Genomic DNA, 16,868 nt, shown 5'->3' with positions numbered 1-16,868 from the left:
TTACTGTGTTGGTTTCTGGAAGAATTCCAAAGGCATAATTTTTCCAAAAAGACAGTGTTCAAATTAGGTTTGAGATGAAATGCATTAACATCAGCTTATTTAAATGATCAGAAATTAGGTCAGAGTGTAGATTTAGTTGTTGTGGCAGAGTGGTTAGCACTATAATTATACTTTTTAGTCTGTGTTCATTTGCAGATTGCTCTTAACAACTTACAATTAGTGCATTTATCTAAGATAACTAGGTGGAACAACCACACAACCCAGTAAAATAAATGACACCATACTCAATGGAGTAAGCAAAGTCAGAAGAAAAGCCAGACGTTTTTAAAAAGTGTTTTTCTTAAGTCTTTGGCCAATGTTGCAAGATGGAAATTCCACCATTGGGGTAAAACATTTCTGGAAAAGTCTAATGGGATGAACACATTTGAGATCCACTGCAAATTTCACATTGAGACAATAGTCACTTATATCCAGAAATAATAAAATCCTAGCCGCAGATACTGTATATGAGGTATTTGTTAGACCTGAGCTGGTTTTGGAGAAAAGTGTTCACTATTCCATCTGGACTAAACATCCAATCCCAGGGCACCAGGGCAGTGAAACCTCCACTTCCTTGTGTAGGGAGCCGTCTTTCAGATGGGAGCTTAAACTGGTGTCCTGTCTCTGTGGTCACTCGAGCTCCCATGGTAATAATCAGGAGTAGTGGTGTTAACACTGGAGTCAAGGCCAAAGTTTCAATCTGGCCACATGGCCACATTATTACCTTATCTCCTCTGCCTGGAACTCTTCTCCAGGTCATTATTGAAAATAAGAACACGTTTGAGTTGTGTTTGTGTATGTGTGTGTGGGGGGGGTGTATGTATGTATTTATGTATCAAAATGTTTGATCACAGCAACAAATAACAACGATAGCCCAGAACAGCCTCTGATAATAACATGTTGATCAGACACACTGGATCTAGTCATGGAGAACAAATATTTCAGAATGAAAACCAAAATGCCTGATATTAAAAGATTGTTTTATTCACAATAGAAGTGTAACAAATATAGTTTATGAAATTTTTTTGCCGCTCATTAATATCATTTAATCCATAAGCTCATAAGATTTATATAAATGTAGAATGGCATATTTGCCAGAATGGAATATTTACATTTTAATAGCAACAAGAAAAAAATTAACAGAAAAGTTCCCCACAAAATTTTAATTGCATATAAACCAAAATAAACTATGTGCAATGGAATGATTATCAGCAATATCGTACAGTTTACATTTCTGAGGTTGTTTCACAAAACCATTAAGAGATTCACAAATAAAAGGCATTGTAATGCGAGAGATCGTCAACACAATATTCAACTACAAAGTGAATTGGTAATGAACAGCACATCTTACAGCCTGCCTACTGAAACAAAGATGCAAGGAAATACTGGCTCCTGTTTCCTGTTTCAGCATTTTACAGCAACTTTAAATTTCTCAGTATCACTAAAATTAACCTCTGTTACTCCCTAAAGCTGCAATAGTCCCTGGCTCTGAGACCATGCAGAGATGTTGAATGCAGCAATGTCATATCTACAATGTCACAGTGTATAGTGATGCTCTGCCCTGGAGCCGAAATGGCCACTGAACTGAACTAGGTGGTATGGTTTCTAGACTACATGGAGACTACATGGAAATCAGTTTCCCTTCACACTAACAATGCTTCCTCCAGTAAGGTAAACATGAATTATTATAATGTCTCAAAAATGCTAGAGAAAGCAGTAGTGGGCTGATGTCAGTGTGGCTTTTTAAACTCCTGTCTTGTCTGTCCTCTAATAGTAGAGGAATAGTACCTAAACTATGACAAAGGACATCCTTCAAGACCTCTTCATACTACACCATCCATTTTCCAATGAGTTGAATGACGAGCCCAGAGCTAAGAACATCAGCACCCCCTATCTGTGAAAGACGTCCACCACAAAAGAACAGGACTATGGAACATTGACCAGCTTCAAAGAAACCCACTTCCGTCTCCATCTTTCTTACGAGACTACAGCAGGCAGTTAGATTGGTCCTGTTGTCATCCAAATGTTCATGTCTGAGTGTCCATTAATGTCCATGTTCCTGAGTGTGTGTAATGTAGTGTGTACACCTGTATGATATGCGCTGTACAGCAGTGGTTTCAACCGGCGGTCTGCAGTGGCTCCAGCCTGCGGTCTGCAGTGGCTCCAACCTGCGGTCTGCAGTGGCTCCAACCTGCGGTCTGCAGTGGCTCCAACCTGCGGTCTGCAGTGGCTCCAACCTGCGGTCTGCAGTGGTTCCAACCTGCGCTCTGCAGTGGTTCCAACCTGCGCTCTGCAGTGGTTCCAAACTGCGCTCTGCAGTGGTTCCGACCTTCCAAAGGTGGTCCACAAGAGCGTTTGACAGTGACTAGGTGGTCCCCAGAACTGAAAGGATGGGAACTGCTGCTGTACAGTATATAATCACTTCTACATTTCTCCTAATTATACAGTATTCAGCATGTTTACATGTTCATATGTAAGAGTCATCCAATCCAGAGGACAGAGAACCTTCCTTGTATCTTCTCTTTGCATTTTAAGACAACTAACACTGTTCCTGTTTGTGCTTCCTCTTCTTCTTTAGAACTGAGTAACAGCTATCTCTGATAGGTACCACAATACATCGCTTCAGCATTTTGTGCTTTCCAGGAGAAACAACAAAGGAATCATATAAAAAAAGAAAAAAAAAAAAGAACAACAAAGGCAAACAAATTTTCACTTCACATTTGATGGTACATTCATACGATGCATTCATTTCCATATGACTGACACCCAAGTTCTTGGTCTGATTCTGTCTTTGTCTCACCCAATTTCCCAAATAACCCTGCAAAACTACAACACTGCACCCCTTATTGGCATGAGCCCAAACCTTAGTATCTATTGCAGAATAAATTAAAGTCAGCAAAGCCACTATTTTACATCACATGGATTCCTGTCGCTACGACATCTAATAAAGGAATAAACACAACACATAACCAAAGCAAAGCAAAGTTTCCTCAAAAAATACACTAAGAAAGGTGCTAGTAAATAAAGCAATGTTTGACAAACAGAGTACACTGAATGAATTAATGACATGTTGGCAGGAGGGGGGAAATCTACAGTCTACAGACTCAATCAGGATGAAGGGACCCAGAGAAATCTCAACATGCCCACCCCATTAACTCACAGGTTGTTCTTAGTGCAGGTATATTTCCCATTAATGTACTTATTCACATGCTGCAACCTTTTAGATACTCTGGACTATTGTAGTACTGGGGGTCCAACACTAGATGGCAATGTGGTAGAGGAGATGACTAAACACTCAACAAGCCAACCTTTAAGCCAACTACAGTACCTATTGGTATAAAACAAAACCTTGCCATTTGCCTGAACTATTTTTCATATAGACCATATTAAACTGAAAGGCACTAGTTAAGATTTGACTGGATTTCAGCTATCAAGCAGGTAAGAACCAAGCTCTGGGTCAGGGAAATCCACCAAAATGGTCCATTGTTTAAGTGCGACTACAATAACCGTTTACGGTAAGAACAACAGAAATATAATGATAATCTTAATTGGCATAACATCTGTTTTCAGTCACACCCATACATTTCCCAAACATGTGGAATGAACAAAGGAGAAAGAAAATGATTAAGCAGACTTTAAATCAGTATGGCTTTTTTTGGTGGTGGTAAATCTTCCAGTGTAGAGTGTCCTGTTCTCCTCACAGAGGAGGGTAGATCCTACAGCCTCTAAAACACTGGGACGGGAGGGCAGCATGCAGGCGGATCGCTATCTCTAGAAGAAGACAAGACGAGCACTCTGGACAAGGTGGTTCTTCCCAATCCCCAGTAGGGGGCAGTCTGGGTCTGGAGAGGCCGGCAGCCTGGCCTGGTCATGTCCGGTTCAATCTAGTCTGAACATGGACTCCAAAACAGGAGACAGTTCAGTCTGCCAGGGAGTGGCCTGCCTGGGGGAGCTCCACCTATGTTGGGGGAGGAGTAAGTGAGACAGCCCCACACATTGCTCACAGAGGGAGGGGTTAGAAGAGTTGGTTGGTGGGAGGAGTCAGGTCAAGTGGTGGTCCAGGGGGGCTCGTCTACTCCAGCTGGTGGGGCTTGACTGTGTCCGGAATCTTCTTAATGACAGGGAGGGGATGGGCCTCAGTGTTAAACACCCAGTGGTCAAAAGGAAGATGGTCATCGTCAGAGAAGAGCAGATATAGGTATCTGAAACAGAGAAAGACAGACGAAGAGACACAACTTAAAACACTCATATGTGATGACAAATCACGAGGACTAAGAGCCCAGTTATTTATACCACAACCTATTTCCACATTATTTATAACCCAGCTGTTGTCCATGACTGCATCAGTCTGACAGCTCATGTTCTAGATGGCTTGGAGAGGGTTGGCCGCAGGCGTCTCTCAGAGACATGTTCTAAACCAACTCAGGGAACAAACAGTTCAACAACTCTTCCATGCCAATATTTCAGTGCCAAGCTTGGGGCGAGCCAAGTCAACCATGTAAATCAATGAATAAATAAAAATGACAAAAGACACTAAACAATTTATGTTTCCTTTGGCGGAAAACAGCAGCCTGGCCACTGACTGCCAAAAGCTATCATGCTCGTTGTGAACTTTTCGCGAGTGGACAAGTCGCAAATCATGAGTTGGGCCCAGCCACCCCTTCTGTAGGAGCACATGTGGGTATATATACATGTGGGTATATACTCTATACATCCTCAACATGCTACTCCATGTCTGAAGTGAGAGGAAGAAGAGAATGTCAGGAAAAAGAGAGGGAGGGATACAGACAGAAAACAAGAGACAGGGCTTATTTCCATTAAGATAAATTTTCTGAGACATACAGGAAATACATTTGGGACACTATTTTGCGGACAGCTCGAGACGCCACCCTCCGAGGTAGTGTGTGCTATGTTTTCGATCAAGCCCCCAAAAGCGCCGCCCACCACCTTGAGAGTTGACAGGACAGAACAGCAACCACAAAGCAAACAGCAAGACAGACACACACAGCTTCAGATGGAGTCTCTCAGAGAGACGATACTAGCCAGGGGGCTGAGAGAAACCGAGTGGGGGAAGAGAAGAGAAAATGAGAGGAACGAGAGGGACAGATAGAGAGAGGAAGGGAGAAAGAGAGGAAGGGAGAAAGAGAGGAAGGGAGAAAGAGAGGAAGGGAGAAAGCGGGAGGACCAGAGGATTATGCAAGCATCAGTACACAAGACATTTGGGGAGGATTGGGATTTGGAGACCCTAGACTTGTTTAGAAGTCACTGGCCGATCTAAAAATGGGAGGAGACGTGTAAACCAGTGACGCAGTGCAACATGTCAAACCAATCAAATGAAGCTTAAGATGCAGGAGTCTCAAAACATAATATTCAATGGAAATGGAGCTGCTCAAAGCGGACCATTTAAATTGTTTTGGCAAATACAAAACTCTCCCAGGCCTTCAAGAGAGGCGTGATTACAACACTAGAGACTCTATTCCCCAAATCACAGTACTTTTCAACATTATTGAATGCAAGTGAAGTTTGAATGGCTATATTAGGCGGTGGGATTTACATGGCGGTTCATAAAAGCCCGAGTCAGCATCAGACTGGAAGGGGTTTTGGGGGATCGCCCATCCCACACCAACATCAGATATTCACAGCACAGGCGAGGCAAAACAAGCACTGACTTAACTATTTGTCAAACACAAGCTGCAACAACTACTCTCGTGTCCTTTCCCGAACCCAACCCAACCTCAGCCGGTTCTTCCACTCCTGGTCCCTCCCGCCTGCAGCCATCTGACACACAGTGACGTGGCGGTGCTCTCACCCAACGCTGCGAGCTGACCGGGAGACGGTACGCGGAGTCTGCGGCCCCTCGAAAAGGTCACACCAGAGTGCTGTGGCAAAACAGTATCGCTGTAGGTCAACTGAAGCCACAGACAATCAGGCCAGGATCAGACTGGAGAAAAGTCGGACAGACCTTTCTACGCCGCGTCAAAGATACGCCACAATAAACCATACACACTGGACCAATACTGTATGGCATTGTGCTCTTATCAACCATGAAAGATAAGTAGAGTCTGAGTTTCAGGCAGAGTTTCAGACAGAAAAAGAGGGAGGATTTCAAAGAGAAAGAGAGAAAGTGATAGAGAGACAGAAGTATAAAAGGCTTAGTAAAAGCAGCCTGCCTGCCTCTTTCTCTTATCTGTCTCAGTGTGACACCGCTCCTATCTCTAAGAACACTGCCAGGGGTCCCTGTAGTCCACAGCACAACGTCCGTCTGTCTGCCTGTCTCTGTCTATCAATCTGTCTGTCTGCCTCTGTCTGTCTGTCTATCAATCTGTCTGCCAGCGTCTGCCTGCCTGCCTGTGTGTGGGCGGCCTTGACAAGACAATACACGCAAGACGTCACAAGCTACTCCTCAGAAGCTCCCAGATGCAGTACAGACAGAAGGGGACTCTGGAGGAAAGACATCATTCTCCTTCTGATTCGAAGTGTTCAAACCAACTGAATGTCAGGAAACTGTCCAGGAATGCAGATGATGCAGATGTGTCCGTCTAGGTGGTGAGAAGGGCTGCTCTCAGATGTCAATCATGATGGAAGTGTAGGCGTGTCAAACACAGCCATGTAAACACTATACAGGCGTCGGTCATACAATTAGAATATCATCAAAAAGTTGATTTATTTCAGTAATTCCATTCAAAAAGTGAAACTTGAATCATGTATACATTCATTCCACACAGACTGATCTATTTCAAGTGTTTATTTCTTTTAATTTTGATGATTATAACTAACAACTAATGAAAACCCCAAATTCAGTATCTCAGAAAATTTGAATATTGTGAAAAGGTTCAATATTGAAGACACCTGGTGTCACACTCTAATCAGCTAATTAACCCAAAACACCTGCAAAGGCCTTTAAATGGTCTCTCAGTCTAGTTCTGTAGGCAACACAATCATGGGGAAGACTGCTGACTTGACAGCTGTCCAAAAGACAACCATTGACACCTTGCACAAGGACGGCAAGACACAAAAGGTCATAGCTAAAGAGGCTGGCTGTTCACAGAGCTCTGTGTCCAAGCACATTAATAGAGAGGCGAAGGGAAGGAAAAGATGTGGTAGAAAAAAGTGTACAAGCAATAGGGATAACCGCACCCTGGAGAGGATTGTGAAACAAAACCTATTCAAAAATGTGGGGGAGATTCACAAAGAGTGGACTGCAGCTGGAGTCAGTGCTTCAAGAACCACCATGCACAGACGTATGCAAGACATGGGTTTCAGCTGTCGCATTCCTTGTCAAGCCACTCCTGAACAAGACACAGTGTCAGAAGCGTCTCGCCTGGGCTAAAGACAAAAAGGACTGGACTGCTGCTGTGTTATGTTCTCTGATTAAAGTACAAATTTGCATTTCCGTTGGAAATCAAGGTCCCAGAGTCTGAAGGAAGAGAGGAGAGGCACAGAATCCATGTTGCATGAAGTCCAGTGTAAAGTTTCCACAGTCAGTGATGGTTTGGGGTGCCATGTCATCTGCTGGTGTTGGTCCACTGTGTTTTCTCAGGTCCAAGGTCAACGCAGCCGTCTACCAGGAAGTTTTAGAGCACTTCATGCTTCCTGCTGCTGACCAACTTTATGGAGATGCAGATTTCATTTTCCAACAGGACTCTACCAGTACCTGGTTTAAGGAACATTGTATCCCCGTTCTTAATTGGCCAGCAAACCTCGCTTAACCTTAACCCTATAGAAAATCTATGGGGTATTGTGAAGAGGAAGATGCGATACGCCAGACCCAACAATGCAGAAGAGCTGAAGGTCACTATCAGAGCAACCTGGGCTCTCATAACACCTGAGCAGTGCCACAGACTGATCGACTTCATGCCATGCCGCATTACTGCAGTAATTCAGGCACAAGGAGCCCCAACTAAGTATTGAGTGTTGTACATGCTCATACTTTTCATGTTCATACTTTTCAGTTGGCCAACATTTCTAAAAAATTTTTTTTTTTATTGGTCTTAAGTAATATTCAAATTTTCAGAGATACTGAATTTGTGATTTTCATTAGTTGTCAGTTATAATCATCACAATTAAAATAAATAAACATTTGAAATATATCAGTCTGTGTGTAATGAATGAATTTTCACTTTTTGAATGGAATTACTGAAATAAATCAACTTTTTGATGATATTCTAATTTTATGACCAGCACCTGTATATGTCTGGATTACGGAAAAAGTGTTTGTGGTATGAGGAGGAGGAGCAGTTATGAATTCAAGAATAAAAAGCATGACAAAAAACCTAATGGATTTTCTGACAGAATTTCTGACATTTCTATGAAACAAATGGCAAGGCCAAAGTATTGACACAAGGTCTCCAGGTGGCTCTCTGCAAAGTAAGACAAGAGGGTGTGTGTGTGTGAGTGTGTGTGGTCTTACTTGAGTGTCTCAGCCAGGTAGAAGCTCTGCTGGACGTCGTCATGGTTGGGGCTAGAAGCATAGACATCTCTCACGCCACTATAACCTCCATCCACACGACAGTACTTCTCCAGAGCCTGGCGGACACAGAGACAGGGTGAGAAAGAATCACAGACACAGAGAGCAAAAGACACAGAGGGGGGAGAGACAAAGAAAGTACATCTGTTCTTATGGCAGTGTGTTGATCTGACTGGGTTCTTATGGCAGTGTGTTGATCTGACTGGGTTCTTATGGCAGTGTGTTGATCTGACTGGGTTCTTATGGCAGTGTGTTGATCTGCCTGGGTTCTCAGGGCAGTGTGTTGATCTGCCTGGGTTCTCAGGGCAGTGTGTTGATCTGCCTGGGTTCTCAGGGCAGTGTGTTGATCTGCCTGGGTTCTCAGGGCAGTGTGTTGATCTGACTGGGTTCTCAGGGCAGTGTGTTGATCTGCCTGGGTTCTCAGGGCAGTGTGTTGATCTGCCTGGGTTCTCAGGGCAGTGTGTTGATCTGCCTGGGTTCTTAGGGCAGTGTGTTGATCTGACTGGGTTCTTAGGGCAGTGTGTTGATCTGACTGGGTTCTTAGGGCAGTGTGTTGATCTGCCTGGGTTCTTAGGGCAGTGTGTTGATCTGCCTGGGTTCTTAGGGCAGTGTGTTGATCTGCCTGGGTTCTTAGGGCAGTGTGTTGATCTGCCTGGGTTCTTATGGCAGTGAGTTGATCTGACTGGGTTCTTAGGGCAGTGTGTTGGAGATGTATGCAACACACTAGCTAGTTGTTGAGCCAGCACATTTCTTTCAGCGTGGCTCTCTGCCTGGAGATGGGGGAAAGAGGAGGGGCGGGTTGCGTCATGCTCTCTGACTCAGGGAGAAGATGGGGCTGCAGTGTTCACACATCCACCCTGGCTGAACGAGGGATGAGGGAGTATCTGCAGTCAGCAGACTCCAGATCAGATTTATGGCTAACACAAGGCCCATCAGAGGTAATCTCTTGTCATTAGTGGATACAATTACACGGCTCTGGGATCTGGGCAATCAGCATTCAACATAGCCACTGTTGGGTGATTTTGTGCTCCGGCAGGGCTGAGATACAGTGGTAGAGTAGAAGAGAGGACAGGAAAGAGAGAGCGAAGAGGAAAAAACTGTTGAAACTAAACTTTTAGGGACTAAAACAGCTCAAAACAAGCAGGATGTAGACTGAAATTAATCTAGAAATCAAAATGAACAGGGGTATATATTTAAGTGCAGAGCCATATTCACTGTGAATATTTTTAGAGGTGAATAAATAGATTGACTAGAGTTTTAGTGAGAGCCTATAGTTGAGGCACCAGAAGATTCTTCTTTATTTATATATATTTTTTTATTATGCATCAGACACTGACCTTCAACTAAGCTCACATTTTTTTCTATTTTATTTTTATTCGTGGGAACAGATGTCTTTATAAAAACAGATTTTGACTTATTCATGGGCAAATCACTTCTCAGTGGAGGGGACAGAGTAATGGATTCCTGGGGGAGAATTCTGACGGATGATGGTTAGTTTAGTTCTCACCTGCACGGCCTCCCAGCCCCAGTCTCTGTACTTGGGGTCGTGGGTGAACCTCCACATGTACATGTAGGTCTCAATGACCTCTGGCCTCAGGATGAAGTACTTTTCATTCTGCCGTGTGGCGATAGCTTCCACACCCCCGTCAAACCTGAATGCCTCAGGACCCAGCTTCAGGGCTAGGAGAGGGGAACAAAGTTACCAAACAAAAACAAAAACACAGGTCAAACCCAGTTCCAGGAGAGTCAAGGACACAGAATATGAAGACAATAGAAAAATCTAATAAACTGCAGTTCCTCGATGTAGCATAAATCTATGATGAAATCTCACATCGGGCCACCCGTCCAGGGACAATATGAGGAAAACAAAGTGGGGTTTGATATGTGATTATGTGGGATTTAACAGGGTTTATGCCTGCTGTTCTTTCATGTAATCCTAGCTTGATGAAAGCCAAGCACCTATTCACTCAGGGAGGCAGGCTGAGCGACTGGGCAGCTTTGTGGGGGGTGGGGGGTCTGCAGGTGGCTGTGCTGTCAGGCAGTACAGGGGATTACGATGCTTCATATGTCCTTAGCCAGTTCAGCTGCTAGTTAATTGATCGATGGACAGACTGTCAATGCGTATAAGAGGAAGTCAGAGGAGAGGCACTCTGACCCAGAATTAACGGCCACTACACTCCAACCAGCATCCCCTCTGCCCTCAGAGGACACCAGGCTCAAAACTGTGAAACACACTCATCGATCTTTCATTTCACACTGGCTTGCTATGAAGAGGAATGGGTGGTGTGTATGTCTTGGTGTGTGTGTGAGAGAGGGTATGTGTGTGTGTGTTGTTGTAGCTGAGTCACAGACCTCCTATTGTCTAAGCTACAAAACTAATATCACTGTTTTAACCAGGGAGAGACTTTCTTCAGTTAGACAGATAAGGCCTTCTGTGAGTAATGTCAAGTAGGACAGTGTTGTAGTGGAACCAGAGGGATGACTCTGAGAGTAATGTCAGGTATGATAGTGTTGTAGTGGAACCAGAGGGATGACTCTGTGAGTAATGTCAGGTAGGACAGTGTTGTAGTGGAACCAGAGGGTTGACTCTGTGAGTAATGTCAGGTATGATAGTGTTGTAGTGGAACCAGAGGGATGACTCTGTGAGTAATGTCAGGTAGGACAGTGTTGTAGTGGAACCAGAGGGATGACTCTGTGAGTAATGTCAGGTAGGACAGTGTTGTAGTGGAACCAGAGGGATGACTCTGTGAGTAATGTCAGGTAAGACAGTGTTGTAGTGGAACCAGAGGGATGACTCTGTGAGTAATGTCAGGTAAGACAGTGTTGTAGTGGAACCAGAGGTATGACTCTGTGAGTAATGTCAGGTAGGACAGTGTTGTAGTGGAACCAGAGGGATGACTCTGTGAGTAATGTCAGGTAGGACAGTGTTGTAGTGGAACCAGAGGGATGACTCTGTGAGTAATGTCAGGTAGGACAGTGTTGTAGTGGAACCAGAGGGATGACTCTGTGAGTAATGTCAGGTATGATAGTGTTGTAGTGGAACCAGAGGGATGACTCTGTGAGTAATGTCAGGTAAGACAGTGTTGTAGTGGAACCAGAGGGATGACTCTGTGAGTAATGTCAGGTAGGACAGTGTTGTAGTGGAACCAGAGGGATGACTCTGTGAGTAATGTCAGGTAGGACAGTGTTGTAGTGGAACCAGAGGGATGACTCTGTGAGTAATGTCAGGTAGGACAGTGTTGTAGTGGAACCAGAGGGATGACTCTGTGAGTAATGTCAGGTATGATAGTGTTGTAGTGGAACCAGATGGATGACTCTGTGAGTAATGTCAGGTAGGACAGTGTTGTAGTGGAACCAGAGGGATGACTGTGAGTAATGTCAGGTATGATAGTGTTGTAGTGGAACCAGAGGGATGACTCTGTGAGTAATGTCAGGTAGGACAGTGTTGTAGTGGAACCAGAGGGATGACTCTGTGAGTAATGTCAGGTAGGACAGTGTTGTAGTGGAACCAGAGGGATGACTCTGTGGATAACATCAGGTACGATAGCAGCGGTCAACCCAACAGGGCGTACACACTCACTGGTACGGGCGTAGGACTCGTGACAGGTGCGGGCGATCTCTGCCGCCTGCTCCATCTGGTGACCAGTCTGGTCCTCCGGGGCTCCGTCTGCCCCCAGGGCGATCATGCCCCCGGCAAAGCAAGTCAGGTGGCCCATCTTGTGCTCCAGTAACCCGCCTTTCCACTCTGCAATGTACGTCAGGCCACCGCTGGACTTCCTTATCAGACTGGTCTCAATAGCCTGGAGGGAAATGAGAAGAACGGCAGACAGATGAGGTCTCTGTCCTCCAGCAGGCCCAGACAGCAGCCATTTCCCTGCAAATGGACTGGACCCTCTCAGAGCATGAACAACTACTGCCCAAATAGCATCGTTAAGCTTGACAAAGCTGCGGCAGCAGGAATACTAGGGGTCCCAGCTGGTGGCCGGTATTATCTATTTGCCCGGGCGGCGTGGACACACAGGACACAGCTCCTATTGGTCCTTGGAATTCAGTCATACGCAGGAGGGCCAAATTACACAGCGTTTCGGGGGAACGGCAGACACGTTCCAGCCACGTTGAGACATGACACCGACGGGACAACAAATCATTCAGAACAGCGGGAGCCCGATCTCCCTTGCCATTCACACAGCACAGGTCCAATGCCACATGACTGACAGACAACCCGGGGACACCAGAAATTACAGGCCATTACCGATGTAGAGAGCAATAAACGGGTCTGTGCATAACCAGCGCTACGACAGGCTGGCAATCGCTGTGGGATCTTCCGATACGCCCTATTGTTCAGCGCTTCGTTGGGCATTTATTTTTATATTCACTGGGTAAGCTGCTCTCCTGCTGGGGAACAACCAAAGAAAATGAAATATTGCACGTCTCCTGAACGTAATGGCATTTTCAAAAGATAATTCTGATCTGGGCTGTTGTAGTTTGTGACACCATGTAAATGGGTCCTTCTGTATGCGACTACACTTTGTATTCTGCGTTCTGCCACAGAAAACCAGCTGATTAATATTCTCCTAAGCTGGTTATTTAATTTTCTTCCTTCTCTCTAAAGGCAGCCTATATCCTGTTGAGCAACAGCCCGGCATGTCTCTCCTGAGAAGAAAAACTCCTACTAGGGCTCGAAAAACAGATGAAGCATGCAGAAAGCATTTCTATTTCACAGCTACATTCTGTGAGGCCCAGTTTCCACAGTCCCTCCCTTACCTCGATTCAGAAAAGGGACAAAAAGCCTCAGACAGACAGACAGACCAGTACAGGAAAACACAGACAGAAACATGCTCCCATTTTCAATTCTGCCAACCGTCTTCCAACCGGGAGACGGCGCATCCAGGCCGGCCCAGCACCGAGGCAACGAGCCATCAATAAGACAACAGAGCCGGTTCCCAGCCACCATCCCCTCCGCCAACCTCACGGGCTGCCTGACCCAAATGGAGGATGGCACGGAGGGGCCGGCGGGGCCCTGTCGCTGTGGGTGACCTGCTTGTGTCGCCTGCCTCTCTCTCGCCCAGGTGGACGAGGTCGGGCTGGGTGGCAGGCAGATCTGCTGGCGGCACCAGGCTGTCTGGAAGTGGAGGATAGAGCGTAATATCCTGGAGCAGCGTGGATCCCTACGGTCCGCCGCGTGGAGGAGAACATTATTATCTCCAACAGGGCAGCAGGCTGGACTATAATGAAACGGAGAATTGGGCTAGCAGCAGTCAGAGTCCATTTCAGCAGACATAGCTCAGAGCCTGGCCACCCCCACCTGCTGACAGCCCAACCTTAAGTATCTGCTGTAGTGTGTGGTTGGAGCTCTGCCCTCAGAAACAGACAACCCCTGTCTGGAGCGGCACGCTTGGCTTCTTGACCTGGACTTCTCACAGTAGTTTAAGAAAGGTAGCTGTTGTTGACACGCGAATAAAATACACTTTCAATCAAGATAGGAAGAGCCTCCAGACCAGGGTTTAGTCAGTGCTTCGGATAATGCCAGTACTGTAGCTATTAAACCTCAGTAGGAAGGGCTGAAAAATACGAGGAGAAATAAAAGGGGGGAGGAGGTGGGGATAAGAAAGGAAGAGACTGGGGGGAGGAGAAGCCAGGCGTCTGGATGTCTTACCTTCAGAGCATCGTAGTACAGCTTCTTGCCCTCGTCGTCTGTCTTGTCAGACATCAGCCAGGCCTTGAGCAGGTACTCATAGAAGCTGTCTCCCAGCCCCCCCACCGACACGTGGTCTACAGGACAGAGACGACACGTTACAGCGTCACGCAGGCACCCGGACAATTTACCTCATCCCGTCTCGCCGGCAGTCCCCCCCCCCCCCCCCTCCACAGCCTTCCCGGCGCGGCCCGGACTGCCTCAGGATGATGTATGTTCCAGTGATGTAGGCCCTAATCTCAGCACCCGAAGCTGTGTACACAGGAAGATGGCCCTTAAACGCTCAGCCGCCGAGCAGCCGTGACTCCGGGACGTGTCTAACGCAGGACGTGTCTAACGCGGGCCGGGCTACAGGGACAGGAACACCTCTCCAAACAGAACCCGGCAAAGCTACAGGAGTTATAGGATTAGGACCCTTTGATGGGTGATGTATGGAAGCCGTCTGCACTGAGGAGATTGGCCCGGTGATGAGTTTATCAGCCCTCTCCGGCACGTCCCTGGTCTCTGGGTGGATGCGTGTGTGTTTGTGTGTACCTGTGAGTGTGTGTAAAATGAAAGAGTGTGAACGTGCGTCTGTCTGTGACTGATTTAGCTGGTGCATTTACATGACAATGTGACAACGTGTGTGTGTGTGTGTGTGTGTGTGTGTGTGGTAGGAAGAGACAGTCACTGTTCACAGTAACATCATGGCGGTGAGGGGCTGGGCTCCATGTGGTACTGTCCTGTCCACTTGGCTCTGTGTGAGGAATGTGTCTCCAGGGTCCAGGAGGAAGTCCCAGTCAAGCCAATCCACACTGTTTGTCATACTGACTGTCACACCCCTTCATACATATGCATATGTCATTAACAGACCCAGCCATGTTGGGCGGATAGAGATTAGACATCAGCATTCAGTGGGACAGTCTGGTAGCTAGGTGTCTGGGGGAGTGCGTGTTTGGCCCTGACTGAGGCTGTATTTCCTGTCAGACGGGGCTGGTGTCGGGCCTTATGGACTCAATGCCACAGGGCTTTACAGCAGGTCAGAGAGGGAACATAGGATCAAGGATGTGATGATGCACACACACACACACACACACACACACGCACGCACGCACGCACGCACGCACGCACACACCCATAAAATATTACAAGCAAAGGGGGCTGGGGATATGGATAACAGGATGACTGTGTGTGTGTGTGTGTATGTATGCTAGGAGAGACATTGAGGTGCATTCTCTCTGACATAAAAATAGAAAATACCTACAGGGTCCAAAAACAACATTCAACTTATATTTTATGAACACTATAATACTTTGGAAACAGTCTTACTAACTATTGGATTTGCGATCCGCATAACTTGAGAACGACCCAAGTCTGGTGACCAAGACTGTAGCTGCTAAGGGTATGGTCCTTTAGGTTGGTGGTAAAATATGTACCTGTAATAACTTCTGTTTCTAAATGGTTATTGGGGACAGCTCTGGCCTTGGGATAGGACACAAAGAAATGTGCTGTGTGGTCACCTTAACACACAACAAAACAGGAACGTCAGATCCGTGAATCTAACTAAGGTACACCATCCTTTTTTTTATATTGACACATCCCACCTAGCTTAATAGAGCGGTGATAGGCCGTCTCTGATGTGACAAAGAAACAGTGAGTCAATGAAAATGCTTTGACCAGTTCTATCATACATCCCTGGGGTGGTTCCTGTCTACTCCACCAGTAAACACACAGCCGAGGTGACCTATGTGGGAAATATCCCCAGGTGGTAAATGGTTCTAGTGTGAACTGAAAAGAAATGTTTATCCTACCCAACATTCCCATTCCAATACCCACTGGATGTCTTTCTCCAGCTAACAATGACCACAAAACAACTACTGGACCAGTGTTTGTAAGGGCACTTTCACTGTTTGAGAAAAGCTTGGTTTGCCAATCCTGGAGTATATCTACCTTGTCCTGGTCAGTCAATAAACCACAGAGCCCCCTTTTCACTCAATCAGCCACACGCCCTCACCAGGCGGAGCCACACGCCCTCACCAGGCGGATCCCACATGCCCTCACCAGGCGGAGCCACACGCCCTCACCAGGCGGATCCCACACGCCCTCACCAGGCGGAGCCACACGCCCTCACCAGGCGGATCCCACACGCCCTCACCAGGCGGAGCCACACGCCCTCACCTGGCGGAGCCACACGCCCTCACCTGGCGGAGCCACACGCCCTCACCAGGCGGAGCCACACGCCAGTGAAGCAGAATAAATAAAAAAAGAGAACACACCGTTCGGAATCGGTGACTATGAGCGAAATAAAACAGAAGCCAAAACTAGCGGCACAGTGCCAGAGTATGAGTGAGTCACTCAGTTACAGGCTGACAGATATCACACTTGACTCGAGTCATTCCACATGAAATAACCAAGCGTTATTAAAATTAAAGAGGCTGAGCCTAAACAAAAGTTAAACGAGTCAATCCAATAAATAAAACCAATAGAACTGAACAGTACTAATGAAAGCCCCACCCATAACATGTTCCCCCTTCATATCAACATGTACTTTAAGGCTCATTCACAAAAACGTCCTGTCAGGACTGACACAATGTACCCTCTTATTTCATTTATTCTTCAAATTAGCAAGCAACTGCAAGTTTCAGAATCTCCCTTAAAGCCTACATTATCAGTCTTTCACTACTGCAT

General features: G+C 46.2%; 1 protein-coding gene across 1 annotated transcript in view; it reads right to left on the bottom strand.

Annotated features, from left to right (window-relative positions):
- Nucleotides 1-1,000: 1,000 nt before the first annotated feature.
- The window catches only part of man1a1 (mannosidase, alpha, class 1A, member 1), a 131,761-nt gene continuing 115,893 nt past the window's right edge, over nucleotides 1,001-16,868 (bottom strand). Inside the window, exons 8-12 of the mRNA XM_029114503.2 lie at nucleotides 14,163-14,278; nucleotides 12,087-12,306; nucleotides 10,014-10,186; nucleotides 8,450-8,565; nucleotides 1,001-4,241 (exon numbers count right to left, since the gene is read on the bottom strand). Coding sequence (XP_028970336.1) covers nucleotides 4,112-4,241; nucleotides 8,450-8,565; nucleotides 10,014-10,186; nucleotides 12,087-12,306; nucleotides 14,163-14,278 — 755 coding nt within the window. The 3' untranslated portion in view covers nucleotides 1,001-4,111. The remainder of the gene's footprint in view (nucleotides 4,242-8,449; nucleotides 8,566-10,013; nucleotides 10,187-12,086; nucleotides 12,307-14,162; nucleotides 14,279-16,868) is intronic.

Source organism: Esox lucius, chromosome 18 (assembly GCF_011004845.1).
Source record: "Esox lucius isolate fEsoLuc1 chromosome 18, fEsoLuc1.pri, whole genome shotgun sequence".
Taxonomy (NCBI): Eukaryota; Metazoa; Chordata; class Actinopteri; order Esociformes; family Esocidae; genus Esox; species Esox lucius.
This window is presented reverse-complemented; position numbering and strand designations above follow the sequence as displayed.